Here is a 27,694-nt window from a genome sequence, read left to right on the forward strand (position 1 = left end):
AGGAGATCAGTCCTGGGTGTTACTTGGAAGGACTGATGTTGAAGCTGCAGTTCCTAATACTTTGGCCACCTGATGCGAGGAACTGACTCTGGAAAAGACCCTGATGCCGGGAAAGATTGAAGGCAGGAGGAGAAGGGGACAACAGAGGATGAAACGGTTGGATGGCATCACTGACTCGATGGACATGAGTCTGAGTAAGTTCTGGGAGTTGGTGATGGACAGGGAGGCCTGGTGTGCTGTCCTCTGTGGGGTGGCGGGCTCAGACACGACTGAGCGACTGAACACACCTTTACCTAGCTTGTTTGGCTTTCCTGGCCAGACTGGGTGGGTGGGGGTTGAGGAGGGAAGGGGCAGAGGTCCACCTGGCAGTGTAATGGAAACCAGGGCCCGCTGCTCAAAAGCCAATAAAAAGAAACCAGGTTGGTGGAAAGGAAAGTTTGCTTTATTTTGGATGCCAGTGTATAGAGAGGAGGCAGGGCAGATGCTTGTCCAAAAGACAACTCCCCCTCCACCCCCGCCCCGACAATCCGGGGCCAAGAGCTTTTATAGACTGAGGGAGGGGGGTCCATGCAGAAACAGCACAGTCAGCTCTGAGAGTCACCCTGCAGTTGGCCACGCGGCGGTCTGACCAGCGTTATCTTGATTGTTTTAAGTACAGTTGGTCTTCAGTTCCAGGGTCGGCTTCTTCCCACTTCCTCGAGGCCAGTTCTTGAAACTGCAGTAGCTTTTGTCACAGCCATGGGACCTCCCGGGTGATGCAGGGGTAAAGAACCTGCCTGCCAATGCAGGACAGGCAGGACATGCACGTTCGATTCCTGGGTCAGGAAGGATCCCCCTGGAGAAGGAAAAGGCAACCCACTCCAGTATTCTTGCCTGGAAAATTCCATGGGCAGAGGAGCCTGGTGGGCTACAGTCCCGGAGCTTGCCAAGAGTTGGCCACAACTGAGGGGTGAGCGCACAGGCATGTCAAGGCTACAGGCTGGTCATCACGTAGCTAACTTCTTCCACGTGATGGGGGTTTCAGCATCTGTAAGAATATTCTCTGTAGCTCTTGAGAAGGAACTAGGGGTCCTTAACATATGACTAAATTATGGTTATTTGGTTTCCTTTGACTCTTTTTTTTGCTTCTACATTTTCTTACCTCTCTGATTAAACTTAGTCTTTGACTCAAGTTTTTCCACAAAAGGCAGGAGGGGACATGGGGGACAAAGATCATAGGGTCAGCAGAATTTTGGTAAAAAAGTATAAAAGGTCCCAGCAGCTCAGGTACTCCATACCTGGGTTGGACGCCCAGGGCTCTGGTCTTTGGTCTTATTTCTGGTCTGTTTGTATGTGCCAAGATATCCTTTGGACTCTGGGCCTAAAAATGTATCCTTAAGTTATGTTACAAATTTGCAACTAGATTTGTTCTGTAATGGGAAGAAACACCGGGATGAAATACCTTATGTGCAGTCGACTGTTACTGTATATTGTTACAGAACCGGCCCACTAAAGGAGCAGTGCAACACGGAATTCAGTCCCTGCTAACAGCCCTCCCGGAATACGACTTAATGTGTCCCTGAGTCACCTCACACTCCAGTCGTTGTTTTTGTTTATCACTAAGTCGTGTCTGACTCTTTGCGACCCCTGGACTGTGATCCTCCAGGCTCCTCTGTCCGTGGGATTTCCAGGCAAGAATACTAGTGTGCATTCCCATTTCCTTCTGCAGGGGATCTTCCGGACCCAGGGATCAAACCTGGGCCTCCTACATTGCAGGGGGGCTGTTTACCATCTGAGCTACCAGGGAAATCCCATTTTACTGTCTAGAACCTGAGCACAGATGAAGACTGGTTTGTGCATGACTCACAGGCAGTTAATCAAATTGGAGAAGATACTTGCCCACCAGTCCCTTACGCATACATTCTCGTCACTGCTCTGCTCACACGAGGTTTCTGTTGGTTTACTTACTGGATTTGAAGAATGCTGTGTGTGTGTGTGTGTGTGTGCTTGCATGCCCTTGAGATTTGAATCTCAAGAATTGTTTGCTTTTAATGGAAAGATCTAGATACAAGAGTTAAACAACCGTTCTGCTGGACAGGAAGTTCTCAGGGACTTAAAAATTCCTGCACGGTATCTGTAGAAATCCTGGCTAAAGATTTGAAGGCCCTTGAACTAAAAGAGGGAGCCCCACTCTAGTATGTGGATGGTACCATTTGATTGCATGTAAGACAAAGGACGCCTGAGACCAGAATACAGTTCTGACTTTGAACTTCATGGTTGAATGAAGCTGTAAGGTGTCTGAGGAAAAGGCATAGTTCTCTGCCCTCTGTTGACCACTTGGGTTTTGAACTCTCACAAGGACAGAGTCTTGTCCCTTGACAGAAGGGAATCTCTAGCTGGGCTTGCAGTTCCCACTATCAGGAGACAGTTGTGGGGATTCCTGAGAATGGCTGGGTTCTGAAGCGTTTGGATCTACAACTTAAAAAATATATATTATTTATTTGGCTGTGCTAGGTCTTAGTTGCAGCATGTGGGATCTAGTCCCCTACTAGTGATTGGACTTGGGCCTCCTGCATTGGGACTTGGAGTCTTAAGCCACTGGATCACTAGCAACATCCCTGTGCGGAGCACGATGGGAAGTGGAAACCATACTCTGGAGAACTGTCGACAGAGATCACCCAAGCTTTGGCTGGTTCCAGGTCCCCTACACTGATTCCTCCCAGTGGGCAGGTGAACTCCGAACAGATCTTAAGCAGCCTTTCAGAATGGAAAGAAAGAAATTAAGGCTTGGAAAGACAATTCAGTGATTAGGACTTCTCAAAGTTGGGCAAAAGCAGGCACTCTCTCTAGCTGCCGGATGTCTTTCCTGCTTGCTCCTTTAGTACCTGTGGCTGTGCATGATCTCCGGTGCTGGCTCACGTTTTGTCTAGTTGTGGCGTGAGGGCTGCTTATTGCAGTGGCTTCTTTCGTTGCAGAGCAGAGGCTCTGACTTCAGGAGTCATGGAGTGTGGGCTCAGTCGTTACCGCTCGAGGGCTGAGTTGCCCCTGGCATGTGAAATCCTCCCAGAACATCGATGGAGCCCTTGTCCCCTAGATTGGCAGGCAGTTTCCTAACCATTGGACCACCAGGGAAGTCCTGGTGGTGGTGGTGTTCAGTTGGTCAGTCGTATCCAACTCTTTGTGATGCCATGAACTGCAGCACGCCAGGCTTCTCTGTCCTTCACCATTTCCCAGAGCTTGCTCAAACTCATGTCCATTGACTCAGTGATGCCATCCAACCATCTCATCCTGTCGTCCCCTTCTCCTCCTGCCTTCGGTTTTTCCCAGCGTTAGGGTCTTTTCTAATGAGTCAGCTCTTCACATCAGGTGGCTAAAGTATTGGAGCTTCAGCATCAGTCCTTCCAATGAATATTCAGGACTCATTTCCTTCAGGATGGACTGGTTGGATCTTCTTGCAGTCCAAGGGACTCTCAAGAGTCTTCTCCAACATCACAGTTCAAAAGCATCAATTCTTTGGTGCTCAGCCTTCTTTATGGTCCAACTCTCACATCCATACATGACTACTGGAAACCATAGCTTTGACTACACAGACCTTTGTCCAAGCTGTTGGAAATTTCACCCAAAATCTTTTTCTGTATGTAATGATGCCTACCTCTTGTCCTGCCTGTCATTAATTTTTCAGCTGTCCTTAACTGTGACTTCCGATGTGATACATCTGATTAGTCTAATCAACAGAATTTCCTGTCCTGTTTTTCCTTGTCTAAGCTGAAATTTCATCCTTGTGACCTCAGATTTAAAAAAAAGATAATCATTTTCTACCTGTCAAGGTTCTGTTAGGTGAGAATAGAAAACATACATATTTTTCCAGCCTATGTTCCTTTCTATTTAGTATCTAAGTGTTTCAGCCAAACTGCTAATGATTGGGACTCTCCAGTATGTAAGGAGTTAAGATACTGATTCCGTGGCTTGACCGTGTCCTAGATGAGATCCGGGGCCTAAATTTTAACAATGTGTGTGTCCCCCTCAGAGCTGGTCTTTGTCTGCCATTTTGATTATCAGTCTTGGGCCCGTGACAGTTGGTACAGAGGTGGTTATCTGTTTATTGGGATCAGAGTGCTCACTGGAAACTGGGAACAAGTGAATGTTTAAGTGAGCACTCAACAGCTGCATTCTTCAAGCCCTTGTTAGCCCTATGCTTTTTAAAAAAACTTTTAATTGAAGTACAGTTGATGTACAACATTGTGCTGTTAAGAGGGCGGCTTCCCAGGTGGCTCAGTGGTAAAGAGTCCGTCTGCCAATGCAGGAGATGTGGGTTCAATCCCTGGGCTGGGAAGATCCCTTGGAGGAGGAAATGGCAACCCACTCCAGTGTTCTTGCCTGGAGAATCCCAAGGGCAGAGGAGCCCGGCAGGCTGCAGTCCATGGGGTCACAGAGCTGGACACGACTGAGCGAGCACGCGCGATCTCTGATAAGAGGCAGAGGGCTAACACAGCTCTGTAAATCTGTCATCGCCCCCTCCACTCTCAAGATTGAGGAATCATCAGAAGACATGGGGGAAGGAAACTGAGGGTAATTATCAGTCAGATCCATTTCCTCTGCCTGCATCCCTCAGGGTCATTTGTTCTGAGACCAGTGTGTCAACAAGAAGCACATAGCCTAAACGGTGTTTGTCGGTTGTTTCCCAGGGGCTTGGAGTCAGCTGTGTCTAGTTTGAGCTGAGCTGGCTAAGGCTGGATAGGACCAGTGACTCTCCAAATGGGCCGGCCCGTGTGTCCACCTGGTGACCTTCTGAGCTCGAAGGGTAACCCTCAGATGGTGCTGTAAGCAGACCCACTTTTGAACGTGCAGAGGCCTGTAGCTTAGTTATACCTGCACAGAACGACAGCTGTCACAGCTGTCTCCAATTCCCCATCCCCTCTACCCCCACGCCTCAGGCTGCCTTGCTTCTTTACACCATGAACACCAGGAGCCCTTCCCCTTCCAGGTGAACCTGAGACTTGTTCTGTCTTGTTGCTCGACTGCCCTGTGAATAAACCCTCTTTGCTGCAAACCCTGGCATCTCAGCAGTTTGGCTGCTGCATGTTGGGCAAAATGATCCTGGTTGATAACTGTCACAAAGGGCATTGATCCTTTTTTTTTGGGGGGGGTGGGGGTGGGTCTCTCTTCCTCCTCACTGATGACACCTAATTGTTCCCTGTTTCTAAACATTTTTCATTTCTGAAGAAATGAAACTGAGCAGGACTCGGGGGTTGGGGGAGCTTCTTGGGGACGGCCTCTTGTGTATAGATTTACTGCTGTACAGCAAAGTGATTCAGCTATATATGTGTGTGTCTGTGTGCATATATACACATTAATATTTTCCATTATGGTTCATCATAGGATATTGAATATAGCTCTGTGCCATACAGTAGGACCTTTTCTATTCTAAATATAAAAACTTCCATCTGCTGACCTCAACCTCCCACTCCACCCCTCTCCCAACACCCCCTCCCCCATAACCAGCAGTCTGTTCTGTGCGAGATTCTGTCCCGCAGGTGGGTTTCTGTCGTATTACACACACACAATTCTTTTTTGCGGCACTCACTGAACTGGGAGCAGAGTTAGCCGCTGGACTGTCAGGGGAGTCCCCGTCTCTGACTTCACTTAGTGTGGCCATCTCTAGCTGGATCCGTGTTGCTGCAGATGGCATGACTTCATTTTGTGTGGCCGAGTAGCTTTCCACTGTATATATGTGCACCTTTACCCAACGATCTGTCGATGGTCATTCCACTTGTTTCCATGTCTTGGCTACTGTGAGTACTGCTGCGAGCATAGCGGTGAGTGTACCTTTTTAAATGACAGTTGAGTCTGGGTATACGCCCAGGAGTGGGGTTGCTGGAGCAGTTACTGTGTTGTCGCACCGAGGGGCACGTCAGCCCCTGGCCGGCTGTAGCTCTCGGATCTAGTCCAGCAGCCGTCTAAGCAGCTGAGTCGCCGGGACAACTCTGAGTGCTGACTGCCGACTCGGCGTCCTTGGCCCACAGCAGTTCGGTTTTGTGGTGAAGGACACGAGGCTCCGGTTCTGGTCTGGGAGACGTGACTGGTGAGCAGTGGGACTCTGCGTGCGATCACACCAGGGTATCTCCCCTACTGGGTTCCTGTGGCTGGAATTTGTCCTCCTTGGTGTGGCGGGCGGGGGGGAAGCACAGGACTTGGTCATCTGGTTTTGAGCACAATGCTGCTCTAAGTGGAGCCTTCCCTTCCGGGCTGAGGAATCCCTCAACCACCCTGAACTGCGTGGGCCACTTGGGAAACTCCTCATTAAACTTAAGGCTGGCTGGCGTTACCCTTCTCTGGAACAACAGATAGGAAATCTCCCATCCTTGTGCTGGGAACTATGATCTGAGGGGCCTCTGAGCACTGGGTTGCTGGTTCTGATCTGTTTCTGATAATACCAGCTCTTTGAAAAGAAAAGAAATGAGAGCTCTCTTGCCTCTTGTAGTCTCCTAGGGTGTCTTACAAAACTGGGAAACTTTCAGCCAGATCTCTATGAAAACAAAGATGACTTCGGTGTAACACCATGTGGACACAATGTTTAGACTTCGGAGAAAAATGGCCAAGATAAAACTCTTGACATTCTAATTGTTTCCTTTTTGCATATGCAGTTAGAGAAATCCAGCTTGATAAAATTTTTCAAAATTCCGACCCTGAGAGCAAAAGTTTTCCTAGGTACAAAGCCGAAATTGTAACTTCCATTTCCTTTAAATGCAAACACAGCTCACACTGTCTGAGACTATGGTTTTAGCTTAATAGGTAGAACCTGAACTGAAAGGAAATGGAAAAGCCTTTTAAAATCAAGTGAAACTTATTTCAACTGCTATAAGTTAATGTGTTAAAACTACATGAGAAGCATTATCAAATGAGTGATGATAAGCCTTAAGTAACATTGTATGGGTAAATGTCATTAAGTGTTCTAGAAACTAGATGTTATCAATCCTAATTGAATGGTATTGTTATCAGTCTTAATTCTTGTTAACACATTACTGACTGGGGAATTTTTGCAGGAACTAATGCCTCTGGCCAGCAATTCGTTATGTCAGTGAACGTGGAAATGTCTGATCAATAGTGTTCAGACAACAAAAGACGTATTAGGACGTCTCTGGTCAGTAAGCTGTTGAAATACTGTATGTCCCAGCAACTTGGTTCGGCTTGTCAGCTGCACAGTAATCATATCCTTAACTGCGCCTTTTCAAGTCCCTTGTCATTCATAGGTGATATTTCACTGATGCTTTTGCAAAAATGCTTCATCTTTAAGAAGGCTCACAGAAAGGACTTTCTGGCAAGCGCAAGGTTCTGATAACTTCCAGATCACACTGACGAACTGGGTAAGAAATTAATTCTAATGGAAACCCTGATGGTTTCATCAGACTGTTAACAAGATCAAGGATTAGTTACATGGGACTGAGTTAACTGATGAGTATAGTTATAACAATTTTTAGTCTGTATCTTCTAGACATAAGGAAATCTTTTTAAAAAGTTAAATTTGATATTCCTTAGGAAAAATTCTGGCACAACAGATTTTAAAGAGTCTATACGATCAATTACACTTAGGTAAATAATCAGGCCAAGTTTATCAAAACGACTTAATTTGGCAGTGTTAGTTGCTCACTCGTTTCCTACTCTGCAATCCCATGGACTGTAGTGTCCATGGAATTCTCCAGGCAAGAATACTGGAGTGGGTTGCCATTTCCCTCTCCAGAGGATCTTCCTGACCTAGGGATTGAAACCAGGTGTCCCACGTTGCAGGGAGATTCTTTACCACCTGAGCCACAAAGGATAATTTAGAATGATTATGTTTTGATAACATACCTTTGTGGTTACTGAGGTTTTGTATATGCTGAGGTGGTTGTATTATCTACCTCAAAGATGACCTTGTTGTTATGTTATAAAGTCTAAGTTTTAAAGGAATATCCCAAGCTTGTTTCTGAAGCTGATCACAGTGATCTGTCTTCGGATTAAGATCAGATGCCCCATGATCCACAACCAGGAGATTTACATACTGGAAGAGACATCATTTATTAAGACTCTCTCCAACCTAAATGGAAGACCTATCAGGCATTTAGTAGCTCAGTGGAAACTGAAAGAAACCGACTCTTGAGTGAATTATTTCCCACTTAAGGGCTTCTGCACTGGACTGGTCTATAGAAAGGACTGCTGACCTCCAAAAACACTGACACCAGGATGAGAGAAAGACAACCGCAGTGTAGACAGCTAACCCAAGAACCTGAACCGGGTCTGTAAGATCACCGTGATTCAACTGAACTGGCCGCCAAATGTTTGTCTCCCTATCAAAACAGGAAGTTTTATTTCTAATCATACTTCTGACTCCAATGTTCAAGACAGAAAATTCTCTTGTCAGGTTGAGTACTCGTGACATTTATCACCACTTGCTTTTAACTGTAACTCTAAAAGCATATGAACAGTGTTTGTGTGACAATCTGGTATAAATGATAATGTATAGCCTATAAAATTAGCATACCTGTGAGCTTGTTCACTATGTTTAATTTTTCTCATAATATATTTAATATTTTTATATGTTTACATGTAAATATATATATAAAAGGAGGCCTGGCATTGAGGGACAAGTATTTTGAATCATCAATGCTTTCTCCTGAAAGATTTGCAAACAAGGAGGAAAATAATGGCAACTTTCACATACCAAAGTATAGAGAAGTTATTTTGGCATATACAGGCTGTTACAGTGTATCAAACATGCACTGTATAATCTACTTTAAAGAATGTATGTACAAAATCAGAATGACGTAACTGTAGTTCAGGCATTCAGTATGGACCTGGGTGCCTATTATGGACATGGGTTCAGACACGTTCCTGCGTTACTGAGAACCTGAACTTTCTGAACTGTATCAGACTCAAGGACACACTCAGCTGCCATGAAGTGTGTCTGTTTAGGAATACAGGGAGTCCCCTACATATAAATGAGTTCTTAAGTCCAACAAAGTTAGTCTAGGTGCCTAACCGACACAGCCGCTCTACAGTACTGTGCTAGGTTCCTGCTCTCGCCACAATACAGAAACAGAAAAACCATTTTTAACCTTACAGTACAGTACCTTGAAAAGTACAGTCATATAACAGCTGGCACTGAGTGAGCAGCTAAGAAGAGTTACTGACTGGAGGAGGGAGACAGTAGAGCTGAAGGACCGTCAGCAATGGGAGATGGAGGGCAGGCGCAGCTTCACTCACACCTGAGCTGGATGGAACATATTTACATCTTTCCAAGTTCGAAACATGCAGGTTTGCATGTAGGGGACTTCCTGCAGTAATCAGCAAGACAGCTCAGGCTGTAGCTTCCCAGCAGAAGGCGCTAGATTCTTTGGGCAGAAAAGTACCAGATGATAAAACTGCTTTACATTTTAACCACAAAAATGACGTGCAGTGGCCAACAGCTCCTGTTATATACATATATATTTTAAAAAATAGCCCTGGAGAAGCTGAAACCCAAATAAATAGAGTTAGTTCAAAAGACTCCTTGGTTACAGAATTTATATAAAAATGACTCACTCCAAAACTGATTTTCCTGGTTGCCATCTATAACAGACTCTGGGTATACGGCAGGTGTGTTTGGATCTCTATCCTCATTGTACTGTGTCTGATTTTCAAGCGTTTGTCCAGGTGCTGTGACAAAGCCATCAGAGAGGTAATGTTTTCATAATACAAAGGACTGGCACCAAGCAACTTGAAAATTCTTTTAAAAATGAAAAGAATTTGAAAATGAAAGTCAATGCCTTTCTCCCACATTCTTGCACAAATTACAAATCAGAAAATGAAGAAACACAGGAAAGCAGTCAAGAAAGACAAAAATAATTCAGCCGCTCAGAGTCAAGGCCCTCTAGTTCCTCCTCAAGGGCTAGAAGTAGTATCTTGAACCACACCCTTGAGTTGTTTTGCAGGTATTAAGATTTCCCACCAGGTGAAAAAAGTTACCTGGCCGCTGACCACCAGCAACGTAGACCCCAGATGGGCAGGAACCAGAAAGCTGAGAGTCCTCAAACATCACCCAGTTACTCACCATCAACCAATCAGAACCGTACATGAGCTGATCCCACACCCTGTGCCCCTCTCCCTCGCGGTCTTTTGGGCTTTTGAGCACCAGCTGGCCTGTTCTCCTTTCTTGCTGCCCTGCAGTGAACTGGGCTGTGGTAACACCAAGTGTGGTGTCACTCGCCTGGTTCTGCCGAGTGGATTGGGAGAATGGATCCAAGTTTCCGGTTGGTAACAGAAAGCCTGCGAGTCATTCAACCTAAGGCACTAAAAGCCCACTGCACGTCACCAGGAACTCCTGGAGGACATCTCCTTAAGCAGCGTCTTCTGACATCCAGTAAAGGTAAAAACAAGCACCCAGTCTTGTCATCTGCCCACCTGCCCGGCACACATCTGCCGCGGAAGCTCCGAGCTCCTGGCTGGGCTCACCGGGCAGGGACTTGCCCGGAGTTCTCTGTCCCATCAGATGGAGGGCCAGAACTCAATCCCAGGGCTCTAGGCTTGAAGCACGAGCTCTGACACACACACTTTGAGGGGACAAAGGAAACCAACAGTTCAAAGATAGGAAGACACAGAACTAACCGGTCAGCTCCTAATGAAAGAGACACACCACTTTCAAAATGGACAGGCTGTGTGCTGATTTAAGAGGGCTGACTTTCCATTTCAGCTTCCTGGGAAAGAAAATTCCTGTGACTTAAACTGTGGAAAGACAGACGTTATCACAGCTATCACATGGCTCAGGATGGAGCCAGGGAAATCAAGAAACATAAGATGTTTCCTCGTTTTCCTTCACTGGAAACCACTATCTCCTTAATTCTATCAAACTTTCTATAAAAGGCACAAGATAGACCTAGAAACTCGGGGATACCAAAAACCATAATGGAAGGCTCTAGTTAGAAACTCTGTCTCTCCCGCTGACCTGAGAGGCTGCCCTCAGTCACCTTCCGTTTTCCGCTTAGATCCCTTTTCCCCTCTCGAAGAAAATATAGCTTTTGGCCAGTGTCACCTGTGGCCCAGTGGGGTCCCGCAGGCAGCCTGCGCTGGCCCAGCCCAGCCTGGCTCCTCTTCCTGCTGACTTTCTATACCAGTTGGTTTTCTGCAGTCCTCCTCACACGCCAAGGTCCTCTCTGCCGGCTCCGCCCCGGGTTCAGTCCCAGGCCTCCCTCTGCAGCTGGTGGGATGCACGGAGGGAGACGAGTCCTGGGGCGCAGTCTGCATCCTCAGCTGAAGGAAACGGAGGCCCCAGGCCCTGCAGTGAGGGCTCCTTCCAGAGCCGAGGCCGCTTCCTCTGAGTCTGGGACCAGCCCCTTCCCTGTCGAGTCGTGTCACAGCCTCTCTGCAGCTTCTGTAATCAGCATGTCTCAGGTCCGAGCAAAACCTGGAGTTTTTCTGTTCTTTACTAAACAAACATTCATTTCACAGAAACCAGCCCCGAGCTCGTCACTGTCCACTTATGTGAGAGCAGGCCTCAGGTTCCCCTCTTTCAACGAGGACATTAATGAACCCCGCTCAGCAGTGCCCTCGAGCGTCCTGGAGGCCAGTCCTCTCCCTGCCAGCCGAGTCCTGCCTGCAGCGGGGCTCCCACCGCGTCTCTCATGAGGCTTTGTGGAGGGCGTTCGGAGCCCCGGGCCCAGGACGGGCCAGGCTCAGACAGCTGTGGGGCCAGCCCTGTCATCGCCCCGTGACGAAGCTGGGCGCGTCCTCCTCCTCGTCCTCCGTCCCAGACGCCTCCTCGGAGCCACTGGATGGCTGCTCCTGGGTCTCACTGGATCCTGCAATCACATGGCATTTGGATCAGCGATACACACATCCACCCGGAGAACCGGGTTCCCTGAGAATGGACTGCTAGAGAAAACCCAGGCGCCAGCTGTCCCTGGACTGGACAAATGAGGAGCTGGAGAGGTCCTCACGCCCATCAGCCCCCAAGACCACCCCGGGAATAAATGGCCAGTCCCAGAACCGACCTACCACTGCTGGGGCGGTGGACATCATCCCTCTAAGAGGGTCCAGCCCACACGAGATCCTGACACCCCAGAAATCGGGCCTCACTGCTTTTTTATATGTGGTCCCCTCCCCAGTCCATTGTCTTGGCAAGGCAATGCCCCCAGCCGCCCTTTGCCATTGAACGAGGCTGACTACACCTGCTCACGTCCCTGCTCTCGCCCCGTCTGCAAAGGGACTTTCAAAAACCACGCAGCAGAGGGCCCCGGCCACAGCAAACATGTCAGCTCCCAGCTCTTCCCACAGACCCAGAAAGCCTCCCGCCGACACTCCATGTGCGCCTCCGAATCCCATTGTCTTCCCTGGCGTGTCTGCCAGTACCCACAGTGCCGCCGAGCAGACCGAGAGCAGAGCACCAAGACAACTTGTTCCCGACTCCTCCTGCTCCCCCTCTTCTTGCAGCAGGGCAGTGGGCGAGAGCCAGGACGAGGCGGAGGCGGAGCCAGAGCCCGCGGAGCCCGCAGCTGTCCTCCAGCTCCCTGATGATGCCAAGTGGGCACGGTGGGTGCCTCCTGCAGGAGTGCAGGAACTCATTCCAGCGCCCACAAGCACCCAGAGCTTGGCTACTGCTGCCATCTCATCACAGGACCAAAGAGCTTCAAGGCCTGGGGGTGCCCAGGGCACAGCACAGTCTATTATCACCACTGGCTGGGACACTAAAGAGTATTCACGGCAAGGGGTTGAAATCATCCCTACGATTTAATTCCTTAGGATTTTCCTCCTCCTTAACCTCATGCTAACGAGAATGAGAAAGTACAAATGATGAGCATGTTTTAGTGGCTAAGATTTGCAGCACACCTATCACATGCCAGGCGCTGTGTGAAGTCTCTGCACGTCTATACCCTCTTGTTTAATTCTAACAATGGTCTATGAGATGAGTAACACTCCTCTATATCCATTTTACACACGAGGAATCAAGCTCAGAGAGGTTAAGTAACTTGCTAATCAAGGTCTCCCAATCAGTAAAACCAGGACCTAGGATTCCAACCTGGACTATGTGACTTCCAAGCCTCTGCCTACCTTGCCTGCAAAAACGCAAAGGGAAATGGAGACAAGAGAAACTTGAGGTGACAGTCATAGAAAAGAACGAGAAACAGCCCTCTGCAGCAACGTGGACGGACTGAGATGGTCAACTAAGACAAACATCCATGGCATCACTTACACGTGGAACCAAAAAATGACACAAACAAGCTTTTTACTAAACAGCAACAGACTCAGAAAACAAACGTATGGTGTGGGGATTCTGTCGGGGAGGGATCAATTGCATACACACACTGCTACATATAGAACAGACAGTCAACACGGCCCTGCTGGACAGCGCAGGGAACTCTACTCAGCACTCTGCAATGACCTGTATGAGGGCTTCCCTGATGGCGCAGTGGATAAGAATCTGCCTGCCAGTGCAGGGGACACAGGTCTGCTCCCTGATCGGGGAGGATCCCACATGCCCCAGAGCACAACTCCTGAAGCCCGTGCACCTAGAGCCGCCGCTCCACAGCACGAGAACCACCGCCACGGGAGTCCCCTCTCCACAGCTAGAGAAAGCCCACACAGAGCAGCAGGTCGGGGCAGCCGAGATAAACACATAACCTCGATGAGAAAAGAATCTGGAAAAGGACATATGTGCAACTGAACCTCTGCTGTACACCCGACTCTAACACACACTGTGACTCTATCACGCTCCGTACAAAGGAAGAAAAATGAGGGGCATGCAGCGACGACGAGCATGCTGAGTGGACATGGAGGACGTGGCCTAGTCACACAGTGCAGTGATTCGGCCTGAAAAAGGAAAAAAGCCCTGACGGGGGCTGCACCAGGGGTGAACCCTGAGGACACTATGCTGAGTCAAACGGGAGTCACAGGATGAACGCTCTATGCTGTCTGTTACAGGAGGCCCTGAGAGCCCCAGATTCGGAGATGGAAAAGGAGACGGGTGGCTGCCAGGCGCTGGGAGGAGCGGGGAGTGGGGAACTGCTGTTTCAAAGACACAGGAAAATGAAGAGAGTTACGGGAGTAGATGACGGTGATAATGGTTGTACAATAATCTGAATGTATTTAGCATCACTGAACTGTACTGATGGTAAATCTTGTGTTATGTGTATTTTACCAAAATTGTTAAAAAAAAAAAAAAGGTGGGGGCAGGGAAGGGGAGAAAGAAAGAAAAAACATGCTATGCAGAGACCAAGTGAAAAACTAGAGAGGGACCAGGCGCACAGCTCTGAGCTCCCTGGACTCCTCGGGCAGCGCTCCCTGAGCACTGGTCTGAGGTCGTGGGCACTCAGTCTCCACCCTGAAGGCAAGGCGCTCGGGGGCTCTGCCACGTGTACACCATTCCCCATTCACCAGCTGGGGAGCTCTGCTCTAGAACCTGCGCTCCCAGGGTGCAACTGCTGATACTTTGTTTTGTTCTGTAACTTAGTCATCACAGGCCAGCCTCAAGCCTGAGAACCACCAACCACATCCAAAGAGGTCTGAACAGGCAGGACAAGTGCACAGACTTTCATCTTGAATTCTGATCTTAAAGGGAATGGACAGTTAGAGACGTCTTTGAGCTCACCGAGTAGATAGCATGAGCAAGGCTCAGCCTCCTGAGTTGAAGAGATGAATGGACAAGAAGCTACTGCTGAAAATAAATGGTGGCAGACATGTCCAAGGAAGGCTGTGGGGATCTGGTCCTTTATGAATCTTGTGATAGGTGAGCGTGTGGAGATGGCTGCTGGTGGGCAAGAGAACCACAGCGGAGTGGTGGCAGCGCGAGGAGACATCATCCCGTCACAGCCGGGACCGGTGCGAACGATGGCTGTGCGCATCAGAGGCTCAGCGGTGTCCACATGCCCCCTCCCCTGCATTTTACGATAAAAACTGGGTTGTGTACGTTTTATTACTGAACACTTTTGTTAAACTTTTGTTAATTGCTGGAGGGAAAAACCCAGTAAAACACTCATTAATCTGGGTGTCTGGGGAATGTGGTGTCTGGATGCCCGAGATGCTGGCTGACTGAGGAGAGCTCAAAGCACTGCTTGTGACTGACAAGCTCTAAACACAACTGGTTCCTGCACGCAGGAGACAGGCTGTCGGAGTCTAGAAGTGTCTCTCTCCAAGACGAGAAACTTAGGAATCTGGGCACAACTGGGACCCAATGCAGTCGTTTGGCTCTTCAACAAACTTATTTCATTCTCCAATAAAAAGAAACGGGATTCAGAAGCATGGCTGAATCCTAGGTTAGGCGCTGAAAATACGTAAGACAAGTCCGGACTACCTTGTAGTACCAAGAAGTAAGAAAGTGCTGTTGCAAACAAAACAAAGCCCCCAAACTCCACCAATGATGGGAGTCTGTGAAAGGGACAGGAACCATATAAAAGAGCCCCCAGTGGCCAAAGCTGGAACAATCAGAGCAAGAAAATAAAGTAGTATTGGATTAAACTTAAGAGTACAAAATAAGCATCTCAGAGTCCACAGTTACAAAGAAAATGAGGACCAGACAAATCCATGCGGAAGAGTTTCAAACAGCTGATGCAGTGCCTCTGCCCTCGTGGAGGGGCTGCGGAACCCCCACCCCTTATGTGTGGGTCGTGCAGGGTGACTTCTTTCCAAGGGGTGCAGCGTGGGAAGGGGAAGCAAAGAGTCGCCATCCAGTAGAGGACCCTGACGAGCTCTGCCTGAGGAGGGCATCAGGGGCAGCATCAACGGTGACAAGTCCTCCTGATAAGCATCCAGCCCTGACGTGAGAATGGAACCTTATCTCTGTGGTCTTCTTCCTCCAAATAACTAACTCATGAGAAAAACGTCAGACAAATCCCAACTGAGGGACATTCTATGGAACACCCGACCCTTGAAACTCTCAAGGTCATCAAAACAAAGTCTGGGGAACTGTCATCACACAGGAGCCGAAGGCTACGTGATGATTAAATGTAATGTGACACCCTGCATGGGATCCTGGAACAAGAAAAAGGCACCAGGTAAAAAGTAAGGCAACAGAGTATGGGCTTCAGCTGCTACGCGCATCAAGACCGGTTCGTGAGCTGTGATGGATGAGCCACGTTAACTTAAGATCTTAACAACAGGGGAAACTGGGCACATGGGAATTCTTGGTACTATACTACCTTCGGAGTGTTTCTGTAAATCTAAAATCATTCTAAAACCAAGATTATTATTATTATTTTTAAAAGACACTGCCTACCCTCAGGGAACCGAGACTGCGACTGAATAAACACACTATGTGATTTAGCAGATTCCGTAACCAAACCCTGCGGGAGCAAAGTGGGAGACGGGTGGGGAGGAACAGTGGGAAAGGTCTTACAAGGAGAGAAAGGTGCAAGATGAGCAGAAGCTTTCTGGGCAGACGGGGAGTTGGGAGCATGAGAAAGAGAGCACAGAGACCTGCGCAGGAGCAGAGGTGGGAGGACGGTGACAGAAGTTCGGTGAGCAGAGGACACGTGGAAGGGAGCCAAGGTCAGAGAACAAGGGTGGGGAGACGGGAAAGGGTGGGCATGTAGGGCTGCTGGCTAGGGTTCAAGCAGTCACCTCGGGGGTCAGCGCAAGGCCAGTGGGGAGACACTGTGTGGGATTAGCTGCGCGCTCTGTGGGCGCCCATTACTGCTTGGTCCCTCAGGCCCCTCAACTGTAAAATGGGGATAGCCGTAGGGCTGCTGTGAGGATTTTGTTACTACCTCAGAGCACTTAGAACTGGGGCTACATAGTAAATGTTCAATAAATGCTAAGGACTGTTACAAGTAAGAGTGAGGCCACTCAGTCCTGTCCGACTCTTTGTGACCCCATGGACTGGGGCCTGCCAGGCTCCTCCATCCGTGGGATTTTCCAGGCAAGAGTACTGCAGTGGGTTGCCATTTCCTTCTCCAGGGAATCTTCCCAGACCAGGGACTGAACCCAGGTCTCTGGCTTTGCAGGCGGACCCTGTACTGTCTGAGCCATCAGGGAACTGCAGGAGAACAAATGGCACTCCAGCCTGCTCTGGAGAGAGCTCTGGAGGCTGTTCAGGGTGGGTGGGAAGAGCATGGAGGCTGCTACCCGTCCTGCCAGAACTGGATCCATAGTTTTGTACGTTTTTTTAAAAATATGGTAAAATGCACACCATTGCACATCGCTGATGGCTGTAGAAACTGGTACTACTTCTTTGGAAAGAAACTGGCAATACATTTCAAGAGCCAAAAACTCTCTTTATATTCTGTGATCTAATAATTGCCACTGCTGGAATTTTACCCAGAAAGGGGGAAGGGAGACAGGTCCATAAATTCACTAAAATATCTTCTAAAGAAGAGAAAAACTGGAATCAGTCTAAAGTCTAACAAAGGGAAAGAGTTAGGTATATCATGGCATGTCAATTGCTGGATATGATCAGTCACTGAAAAGGTTGTGAAGGACCAGAAGTGCTTATAATGTTAAATAACAGTAAGCAAGTGGAAACACGTTCATACACTACAATTATAACTACATACAGATGATATGTTCACATGGTGAGATTAAACAAAATGGACAGGGACGTCCCTGGTGGTCCAGTGGCTGGGAGTCCGCCTTGCCATGCGGGGGACGCGGGTCTCATCCTTCGTTAGGGAACGAAGATCCCACACACCTCAGGGCAACTAAGCACCAGCAGCGCAAGTGCTGAACCTGCGCTGCCATGAAGGATCCCGCATGTCGCAACTAAGACCCAACAAGTCAAATAAACAAACAAAAGAGAAGAAGATGGACAGAAAGAAAGGTGATCTATTAGGATGATGATACTTGACCTTTTCCCACTACTCTTACACTACTGTTTACAGACTGTTTTAAAATCTAGGTATCTGAGATTTTATTCACAAGACTGTAAGAATACTAGGTAAAATGCCACTGAGTGTTATTGAAGCTGATGTTAACTTTAATAAAAACAAAACAAACAAAAACCCAAGACAATAGATGAATGAACAGACTGGAAAAAAAAAAATCCTTCCCTGCACAATGGAATTATAAGAACATGGGAAAATATTTGTGATACAATGTTATATGATAAAAGGACAACTATAAATATGATATTATGTAAATAAGTTTATATGATAAATATTAAAATTTAAATAAACATCATGAGAATGTTAAAGTGATTTTTTAAAGTAAGAATTACGGATAATTTTTTATTTTTAACTTTTTTCCTTTCCTGTATTCTAAACACTTCTGAAATGATCCTGTATTACCTTTACTCTCAGAAGACACAAAGGATACGCATGGTTTCCCAATATAGAGAGTACGTGGCACTCAAACAGTTCGATCCAAAACAAACTGAGCGTCTTCCCAACACCAGATACCAGCTGAAACAGGAGTTGTATTAACTTGAGACGCTTCTGTCCCTCTCCCCCATGAGGAAAACACTCAGCAAAGGTCTGGAGACATTTCTTTTTGTCAATGACGGAAAGGAGGGTGGGTGCTGCTGGCATCTAGGGGGTAGAAGCCAAGATGCTCTTAAATATCCTACAGTGAACAGGATATCGTTCCTCACAACAAAGAGCCATCTGGCCCAGAGTGTCCACGGTGCTGAGGCTGATAAACTGCTCCTCCCACCCCAGTTTTGAAATAATCACAACAGGTTCGGTGAACATCCGTCTCTCAATAATGTTAAAGAAATAGAAAAAAAATTTTTTTCCTTTTGCAGAGAAGTCTGTTAACTTTCATTTATAATGTATAGTAGTATTATCTTTATCATGTTGTATATTACATCCTCAGTACTTATTCACTGTGTAACCAGAAGTTTGTTCCTTTTGACTACCTTCATCTAATTCCCCTTTCTCCTGACCTCTGCAGCCACAAATCGGATCTCTTTTCCTAGGAATGTTTTCGAAGTATCAGTACTATATTAGTTCCTGGTATACAACATAGTGATTCACTATTTCTGTATGTTTCAAAATGATCACCACGATAAGTCCAGCTGTCATCTGACACCATACAAAGATATTAACGTTACTGATGATACTCCCCACACTACACATTTCACAGCTGTGCCTCATTTATTTTGTAAGTGAAAGTCTATACCACTTTATCTCCCTCACCTGCTTCTCCCCGACTCCAACCCTGGAGAAAACGCCCTGGATGTACTTAGCAACACATCATCTTAAGGTGTCTCTGGTAGGTGAGCCAGGGTCACAATTAACACTGGTGTTAGAATATACTGTTTGAGGATTCAAGGCTTTAATAATCCAGACTGGCTTAACGCCATCCTGTGGTATCATTCTGACAAGTCTCACTTCACTGAACTGCTGGACCGGCACAGACAACAAGCCGGGATATTTTCCTCCCAGCAACAGAACCGGAACTCCTAGCCAGCTGCCCGTCACCACTGATTGGAGAGGAGCCAAGAAGCTCAAGCGCTTTAGCTCCAAGTCCATCCAGAACCCAGAGGCGCACTGAAGCCACCTTGTGGCGGAACTGAGTATCACCACATTAGATTTATTAATTCCAACCACCTCGAAATCCTTTCCTGCTCACAAAATGGAAAACAAGCAAGGAACTGAGAGGTGCAGGAAAGGCACACAACCGCCTTTAGGAAGTTATCCCCAGAACACTCCGCCCTGCTCGTTCGGTGAGAAGCATATACAGCCGTGCATTTTTACTCATCGTTTCAAAAATATGTACAGGTGTGAACTGCACAGGAAGAGCGGGGCTCACGTATTGTAACAGTGAGTTTCAAGCCTGACTGCGGCCCACAGCCTACCTGGAAGCCGAAAGAAAATTTCACTAAATAGTTACTCCAGGAGATGAGGCTTTCTGATGTTTCCTAGTCTGTCTTATGCATGTTTGGAAAAAAAAAAAAAATCTGTAACTTCTAAGCTAACTTCATGCCCCAGTAAGTAAAGGATCACAGTCCTCAGTCTGAAAAAACACTGCACCACTACAATGCGACGTGGGTGAAGACATTTATCCTTCTGATAGAACGGGAGCTCAGGACAGGGGGAGACCCAGGGCCATTTTAATCAGGGCAGACACCCTGTGTGCAATCCATCCTCTCTTAGACTCTTAGCCTCGGGCAAATGAAAGAAAAGGGACTGGAAACTGCGTGGTGAGAGAGCGGCGAGAAAGGAGGTTAAGAAATCTCGGCTCTGGGATACTGCCACCTCTCTCCAATTCTGTAACTGATTACTAAAAAGTTACTGATTCCGCAGACCCATCACAGGTTCAATAAATACAAACTCAGAGCAAAGTAACCTCCGTTTCTTGTTCCAAAAGGGTTCTTGGATTTACAGGGGAGGGAACTCCTCCCCACCACACCCCAAAGATGCTATCTTCATTACAGCAAGGCGTGTGGCAAAGATACCAAGTTGCAGAATTTCAGATCTAGAAAGAGCTTATCATTTTACATTTTAAGGGGGGAAAAAAAATCTGCTCAAAGAGATGCTTGAGGTCAAGGTGAGCCAGAGAGCACTGAGCTAAGACCCTATGGATTCCATGCTTACTCCATGACCTCGAGTGACCTCTCAGTTTTCTATCTCACTTCTGTGGGTCAGATTTAAGAAGAGGGAATCTGGCTGATTCTTGGCTGGAGAATAACTCCACCCAGGGTTTCAGTGAACAGGTCCATGCCAGCCTAGATGGAGCTCCCTGGCCCAGTCTGGCTGGCTCAGCATTTTTACCAATGACAGAAAGGGGTCACGTTTATGAAACCTGCCCATCACAACATCAGAAAGACATAGTAACGTGCCGAATCCCAGAATCAGAATTCAAAAGGACTGTGGAGACCTGAACCAACAGAGCCAGTAACACCAAGCTGAAACGTGCAAAAGCTAAATGTCAAGTCCTGTAAGTGGATTCAAAAACAAGTAAGCCAGAAAGAAAAACACCAATACAGTATACTAACACATATATGGAATTTAGAAAGATGGCAATGATGACCCTGTATACAAGACAGCAAAAAAGACACAGATGTGTATAGTGGACTTTTGGACTCAGAGGGAGAGGGAGAGGGTGGGATGATTTGGGAGAATGGCATTGAAACATGTATACTATCATGTAAGAATCGAATCGCCAGTCTATGTCCGATGCAGGATACAGCATGCTTGGGGCTGGTGCACAGGGATGACCCAGAGGGATGTTGTGGGGAGGGAGGTGGGAGGGGGGTTCATGTTTGGGAATGCATGTACACCTGTGGTGGATTCATGTCAATGTATGGCAAAACCAATACAGTATTGTAAAGTAAAATAAAGTGAAAAAAAAAACAAAACCAAATAGGGCTTCCCTGGTGGTCTAGCGGTTAAGAGTCCGCCCTGCCTGCAGGGGACACTGGTTAGATCCCTGGGCCAGGAAGACAACACAAGCTGCAGAGCAACTAAGCTCACACACCACAACTCCTGAGCCTGTGCTCCGGAGCCTGCAGCCGCAGCTACTGAGCCCGCCCACCATAAGAGAAACCACCACGGTGAGAAGCCTGTGCACCGCAACTGGAGGTCTGTCCCCATTGACTGCAACTTGAGAAAGCTCATGCACAGCAACGAAGACCCAGCACAACCAAAAAAGAAAAAACCACACTCCCAAAACAAGTGGAGGGTGGGTTCCAGGTAACGCAGAGGAAGCCCATTTGACTGTTTCTCCACTGAACACTGCGTGTAGCACCAGGACAGAATGCATGGACTCTGAAAGGTAAGCAGCATGGGAGAAGAGACCGGAATACAAAGTGCCACTGGAACAATACCGCATTTCCTGTTTCTTCCTTTCTTCTCTCCAGTATCCCTCGGCCTGGACTCGGGGCGACCCAATACACAGAAGTGGAGACTGGGCACAGAGTTTGGAGAGAAGCCTTCGAGTTCCAGTTCAAGGAGTAAGAAGCTGCGTTCCCAATGTTCAGAGGGAGGGGAAACGCTTCTGTCTTTTCTCGCTCTGCCAGCATCAGGAGGGCCACAGTGACTGTGGTGGCAATGGGGGCTTGCTGCACAAAAACTGGAAGGAGGGGGGCCTTTCTCTCTGATCAGAGGAGCCGTGGTCCTGAGACGGCCAGGCAAACTGTTACTTTTCTTCCTCGTCCTCCCACCACAGCCCTGGATGCAGGGGCAACTGTACGAAGCATGTGGCAGAGTAGGTAACTAGAGCCCCGACTTTCTGGCTGGAGATCTGAAAAGGGGACCTCCAGGGAACCAGAACTACCAGGGAGATCACCGAGAGATTAGAAGAGACATCATAAAGTTGTTTATGAACTCCTGGGGTCGCCCTGACAGGACATGCATGAATCTGGCCCTAATCATCCTGCCGAGCACTTTGAGAACCGAACTCAACTCAACCCTGACTGGCCACTGGGTGGCACCCGCAGGACACATCTGGAGAGCACAGCTAAAGCTTTAAAAACCCTGGATCCTGGAGCCACAATCCACAGGAGGCCGATCAGAATCTGTGTCCTGAACACAACCAGGATGACTGTCTGCTAAAACAAACATCAGCAAGATCAGAGTCTCATAAGATTCAAAATGTCGAGGATCCACAGAAAATTACTCGGTATGTGGAGAATCAGGAAAATCTCAACTTGAACGGGGGAAGACAATCAACAAATGCTAATGTCAAGATAACCCAGATGCTGGAACTACCAAACATTTCAAAGTACCCACTGAAATATTTTTCCAAGAAGAGTGAAGAATCTTGAAACAAAATTGCAGCAAAGAAAAAGTATAAAGAATCGAATGGAAATAAAAATTCTCTGAAAAACGTAATTCACTGGATTGACTCAATAGTGGATTGGAAATGACACAGGGAACAGGCAGCTCAAGGTCAGATCAACAGGAACTATCCAATATGAACAAAGCAAAAAAAAAAAAAAAAAAAAGATTGGGAAAAAATCCCAAATTTGACAAAGACACGTGCTTACCAATGACTCACATAGCTCAGTGAACTCTAAACGCAACTCCTGAAAAGAAAAAAAAAAAAAAAAAACAAAACGCAACTCCTGGACAAATCCAAGGAAATACATGTCAAACACATCGTAATCAAATTCCTGACACCTAAAGATATTGAAAGCAGCCAGGAAAAAACAATGATAGGAAAACAATCTGAATAACTATTTAAAAAAAAAAATTAGAAATGGAGCAGCATTTCGAAAGTACTGAAATAAACACCTGCCAACCCAGTATTCTTATCCAGGGAGAATGTCCCCATGGGAACAAGGGTGAAACAAAGACAGACACCCATGAAGAACAGCTAAGATAATTCAAAGCCAGCAGACCTATTCTCAATGAATGGCTTACAGGGAGTTCTGACACAAGGGAAAGAGGACAGAAAGACAGACTGACAGAAAGAAGTCTGGAACCTGAGGAACAAAGAAAAAGCAACAGAAATGGCAACTATCTGGTCACAATTCAAGACTATTCTCCTCTTGAGTCTGAAATATATTTGATGATTGAAAATAAAAGATAGTAATAAAAATAGCTCTGCTTCATAAAAACAGAACATGACCCAGCAATTTCACTTCTGGGTATTTATCTGAAGAAAATGAAAACGCTAGTTCAAAATGATACATGCATCCCAACGTTCAATGTAGCATTACTTACAAAGCCAAGATATGGAAGCAACCTAGGTGTCCACTGAGAGATGAATGAAGAAAATGTCTGCGCATGCTCGCGTGCACACACATACAAGCAACCTAGGTGTCCACTGACAGATGAACAGAGAATGCAGACCGGACACCTGTCCACTGACAGGTGTCCACACACAAACACAGGAACGTTACTCAGCCATAAAAAAAGGAATGAAATCCTGCCATTTGCAAGAACATGGAAGAACCTAGAGGGTATTATGCTAAGTGAAATAAGTCAGATGAAGAAAGACAAATACTGCATGTTTTCACTTATATGTGGGATCTAAATCTGCTTAGACCAGAAACAGACTCCACTGATACAGAAAAAAACCAGTGGGTGCCAGAGAGGAGGAGGATGGAAAAAAGGGCAAAACAGGTGAAGGGATACCAAGAGGTACAAAAGATCAGTTACATAATAAATTAGTCACAGCGATGGAATGTATGGCGTAGGAAATATAACCAAAGATATTATAACAACTATGGTGCAAAATCTACGATAGTGTCAAGTCACTATGTTGTACGACTGAAACTGAAATAATATTGCAAGTCAACTATATGTCAACTTAAAAAAAATAGTAACGTTATCTGAAGGGGTTTTCAGTGTATGGAGATATAATGCCTAAGACAACTGTAAGATAGGGATTAAAGAGATCTGTGTACATTCTACTTAAAGTGGTGAAATGCTGATTCTAAGTAGATTGAAAGCAGAATGAACAGAGTAAGCTCTAGAGGAAAAACTAAAAGGTTATAAAAAGGGAAATAGTTAAACACACAATGGATAGAATAATGTTCAAATAAATCCAAAAGATGACAGGAAAGGAGAAACAGAAACAAACAAACGAAAAAAGAGAATTTAAACAAAGTGGCAGCCCTAAAATCCAAACATTACCAAAAAATACAGAGACTGTCAAAATGGATTAAAAACATGACCCACGTATCTGATATCTAAAGGAAACATATTTCAAATACAGGTAGGTTAAAATTTACACAGATGGTAGCACTTTCAGAAGGGACCTCTTAAAATCTGCTTCTCCATAAAAGTAGCAGTGTTGTTGAGAACACTGACAACAATCGTCAGAATCAACTTTTTCAGAACTCTAGAAATGTTCCCTGGATGGTTTGATTTTAAAAATGGTTGAATTTTGGTAAGAACAGCAAGTTTTGTGGTTGTTTTAACTTGTCCTCTTCCCTATTCCTCCTCCCCAGATCCAAGGAAGCCTCTCAATCAAAAGCTTCCTAATCACAGTAGCTGTGAAAAGCCACAAGTAGCCCCTGGTGGGAGTTCCTCCAAAGTCCCATACCCAGAGCACTGTCCATATTTGACCTGTCTGGCAGCTCCCTGGAAACTTCCACTCCCAAGGCTTGTCTTCATTCAATCTGACTCAGTGAGAACAGCCTTTCCTAAAGGTATTTGTCAGAAACCATCAGTGGCAACTGTTTAACATCATAGCTGGCTGAGGCAGTGGTTAACAGTTGAAACAAACAAGAAACTGACCAAAAGTAAAAGAGGAAAAGCTGGTAATCTAGAAGGCTAAGAGTTCGACATGACTGAGACACTTCACTTTCACTTTTCACTTTCATGCAGTGGAGAAGGAAATGGCAACCCACTGGAGAATTCAGGCAAGAATTCAGCCTGGTGGGCTGCCATCTATGGGGTTGCACAGAGTCAGACACAACTGAACTGACTTAGCAGAAGGCTATATGCGTGTACACAGCTGTGCACAAGTCTAAGACAGACAAGCAATGGCCCTAATCTCACCTCTGGCTAACCTTGAGGCTCTGTGCAAGGTGAAGGCTAAGGCAAAGCTGTAAACTGCCTGCCAGAATGCTGAGGACATGCTCCAACACACACAGAATAGGCCCTTGGCAAGTATCAGGTTCAAAGCATTTCAGGAAATCTCTAATCTTCAGCTGACCACTAAGCTAACCAAGCAAAGACTTCAGCTGCCACATACAACAAAGAATATAAGCTTAGTTAGTTAGTTCAGGAAGTTCACTGAACACATAAACAGCAGTAAAGACAACAAGCAGCAAAAACAGCAAGTCCTGGGGAGGGAAGGTCAGATTACCCAGAGCCAAGGAGATCTTTTCATGTCTCAATATACTGGGGTCCAAGCCATAGTACCTTCTTCAACAGAACATGAGACAGGCACCTGTGCCCAACCCTCCTGGCCTTGGACCAAGTATGCCCACATTCCTCTGTGTGTAGGGGCTGGGGAAGGACAGGGGACATGATGAGGCAGTTTACTTGAGGGGTGAGGTCCGAGCCATCACATTTTGGCACTGTAAAATAACTTCTCAGAAATGGTGGGCAGCAGGCTAAAATCATGTCATATATAGCGTGTCACATGGTGGTGATTTAGTCACTAACTTGTCTGACTCTGTGACCTCATGGACTGTACCCCACCAGGCTCCTCTGTCCATGGGATTTTCCAGACAAGAATACTGGAGTGGGTTGGCATTTCCTTCTCCAGGGGATCTTCCCCACCTAGGGACTGAACCTGGGTCTTCTGCATTGCAGGTGGATTCTTAATGAACTGAGCCACCAGGGAAGCCCATTATAGTACATTTACAACCCATAAGAAAACTGGCCCTAGAAGGGGCTGCTCATATTTCAGTATGTCAACACAGGTCTGATTTTATCTTAACAAAAATCACAACTGTCCAATCAGGAAACGTGTCTAGTCAATCATAGTATAGCCCCCAATTCAGTAAAGTGGTGATCAGTTGTCATTTTTTGGGTCTCTTAGCCTCCTTGATCCTTCCCATCTGGGACCTCTCTCTGATTCTTAGCCCAGGGGCTCCCAAAGGAGTGACTGGCACCACTGGCCTTGTGATGGGTTCAGAAGTAGGGAGGCCTGTGGAATACTGAGACATTACTCGCCCCCTGCTACTCCTTGTAACAAAACCTCAATTCTGTCTAGGGTGGCAATGTACCATCCATCCAGTGATGGATCACGATAGGTTAAGCATAGTTGTGACAGTTCTGTTTTCTATTCATCTAGCCTGATGACATCAAGTGACCTGGTACTGACCAATGAGATATAAAGTAATACCTGATGGGCACTTCTGGGGGATCATATGCTCTCCAGTTAAAAAAACAAAACCAGACAAGTGCCACTTCTTTTCCCTCTTCTTTCTGCTTTAAACCTAAGTATGATGCCAGGAACTGCAGCAGCCACCTCATGCCCCCAGGATCAAGGTCAAAAGAACGGCAGGGATGCTGAGCTTGATAGTACTGACCTGCTCAACCACACTACTACCAGATTTCTTGCTACGTGAGAAAAAAATAACTCCTCTTTGCTTAACTACTGCTAGTTGAGTTTTCTATTTCTTGCAGCCAAAAGCATTCTTAACTGACTTGCTAAATGACTCAATAAGAGCCAGAGAGACACAAAAACACTTTCCTACTGGACAAGAATGAGCCAGGGTGCAGCCTGGAGCAGCTGCAGCTACTTTAGAACCATCAGGAGGAAATGAGCCCCCCTGAGGACAGGGAGCCAGGGGACAGAAAGACAGTCAATGCCAATAACATCAGCGCTCCTTTACAAGCCAGGCCTGAAAGGAGGTCTGTGCTGGACTAAACATGAGCCAGGATCTTTTCTTTTTGGCTTAAACCAGCTTGCCTTTCTGACACTTGAAAATTAAATGAGTCAAAACTAACAGAAACAAGCCCTCATCTCTTCAGAGGAGAGCCAACCAGCTCCAAACTCTAAAACCTCATTCTTGACAGGTCAACCACTGTGACCAGCCCTGAGAAGGGTCACAAAAGGAAAGTGGGCACCACTCACCTTCACATTGCTTCTTCTGTTCAAGTTTCATCTTCTTTGCCAGTAATTTCTTCTCTTTTAACTTCTGGCTACAAATGTAAAACACACTAATTCTTTAACTACCCATTTTATATTTTAGAAACTAAACATCTACTTATAGAACCTTCAGCGATTTAGACACTACACAAATGCTACAATAAAATGAAAGTACTTCCGCATGACTCTGCTACTCCAACATCATCAACCTGCATCCTTCATGAATCAAGATCAAATTCTTTGCAGTCCTGAGGTGATTAAAGCAATCCAGAGATATTGATACTAGCAATACTTTTTCATTCCAAGATATTTAGAGACTACTTTTAGAATCCTGCTC

The 27,694-nt window shown here is 46.5% G+C and overlaps 1 protein-coding gene and 1 long non-coding RNA gene across 4 annotated transcripts in view; one reads left to right on the forward strand and one right to left on the reverse strand.

The window, feature by feature from the left end:
• Nucleotides 1-18,096, forward strand: part of LOC121817827 (uncharacterized) — a 28,840-nt gene extending 10,744 nt beyond the window's left edge. The window contains exon 2 of the long non-coding RNA XR_006057878.2: nucleotides 7,230-18,096. This is a non-coding gene — a long non-coding RNA (uncharacterized LOC121817827). The remainder of the gene's footprint in view (nucleotides 1-7,229) is intronic.
• The window catches only part of PRKRIP1 (PRKR interacting protein 1), a 34,595-nt gene continuing 7,321 nt past the window's right edge, over nucleotides 421-27,694 (reverse strand). Inside the window, exons 5-6 of one of the 3 annotated variants that reach the window (XR_009598299.1) lie at nucleotides 14,576-27,410; nucleotides 421-11,789 (exon numbers count right to left, since the gene is read on the reverse strand). Coding sequence is in view for 2 of the 3 variants with exons in the window: in XM_060405619.1 (XP_060261602.1) it covers nucleotides 666-835; nucleotides 27,343-27,410 (238 nt within the window). In the remaining variant the exon portion in view is untranslated. The remainder of the gene's footprint in view (nucleotides 11,790-14,575; nucleotides 27,411-27,694) is intronic. The other 2 variants (XM_060405619.1, XM_060405620.1) reach the window with 2 other exon arrangements.

The sequence above is a fragment of the Ovis aries genome, chromosome 24 (genome assembly GCF_016772045.2).
Source record: "Ovis aries strain OAR_USU_Benz2616 breed Rambouillet chromosome 24, ARS-UI_Ramb_v3.0, whole genome shotgun sequence".
Classification (NCBI taxonomy): domain Eukaryota; kingdom Metazoa; phylum Chordata; class Mammalia; order Artiodactyla; family Bovidae; genus Ovis; species Ovis aries.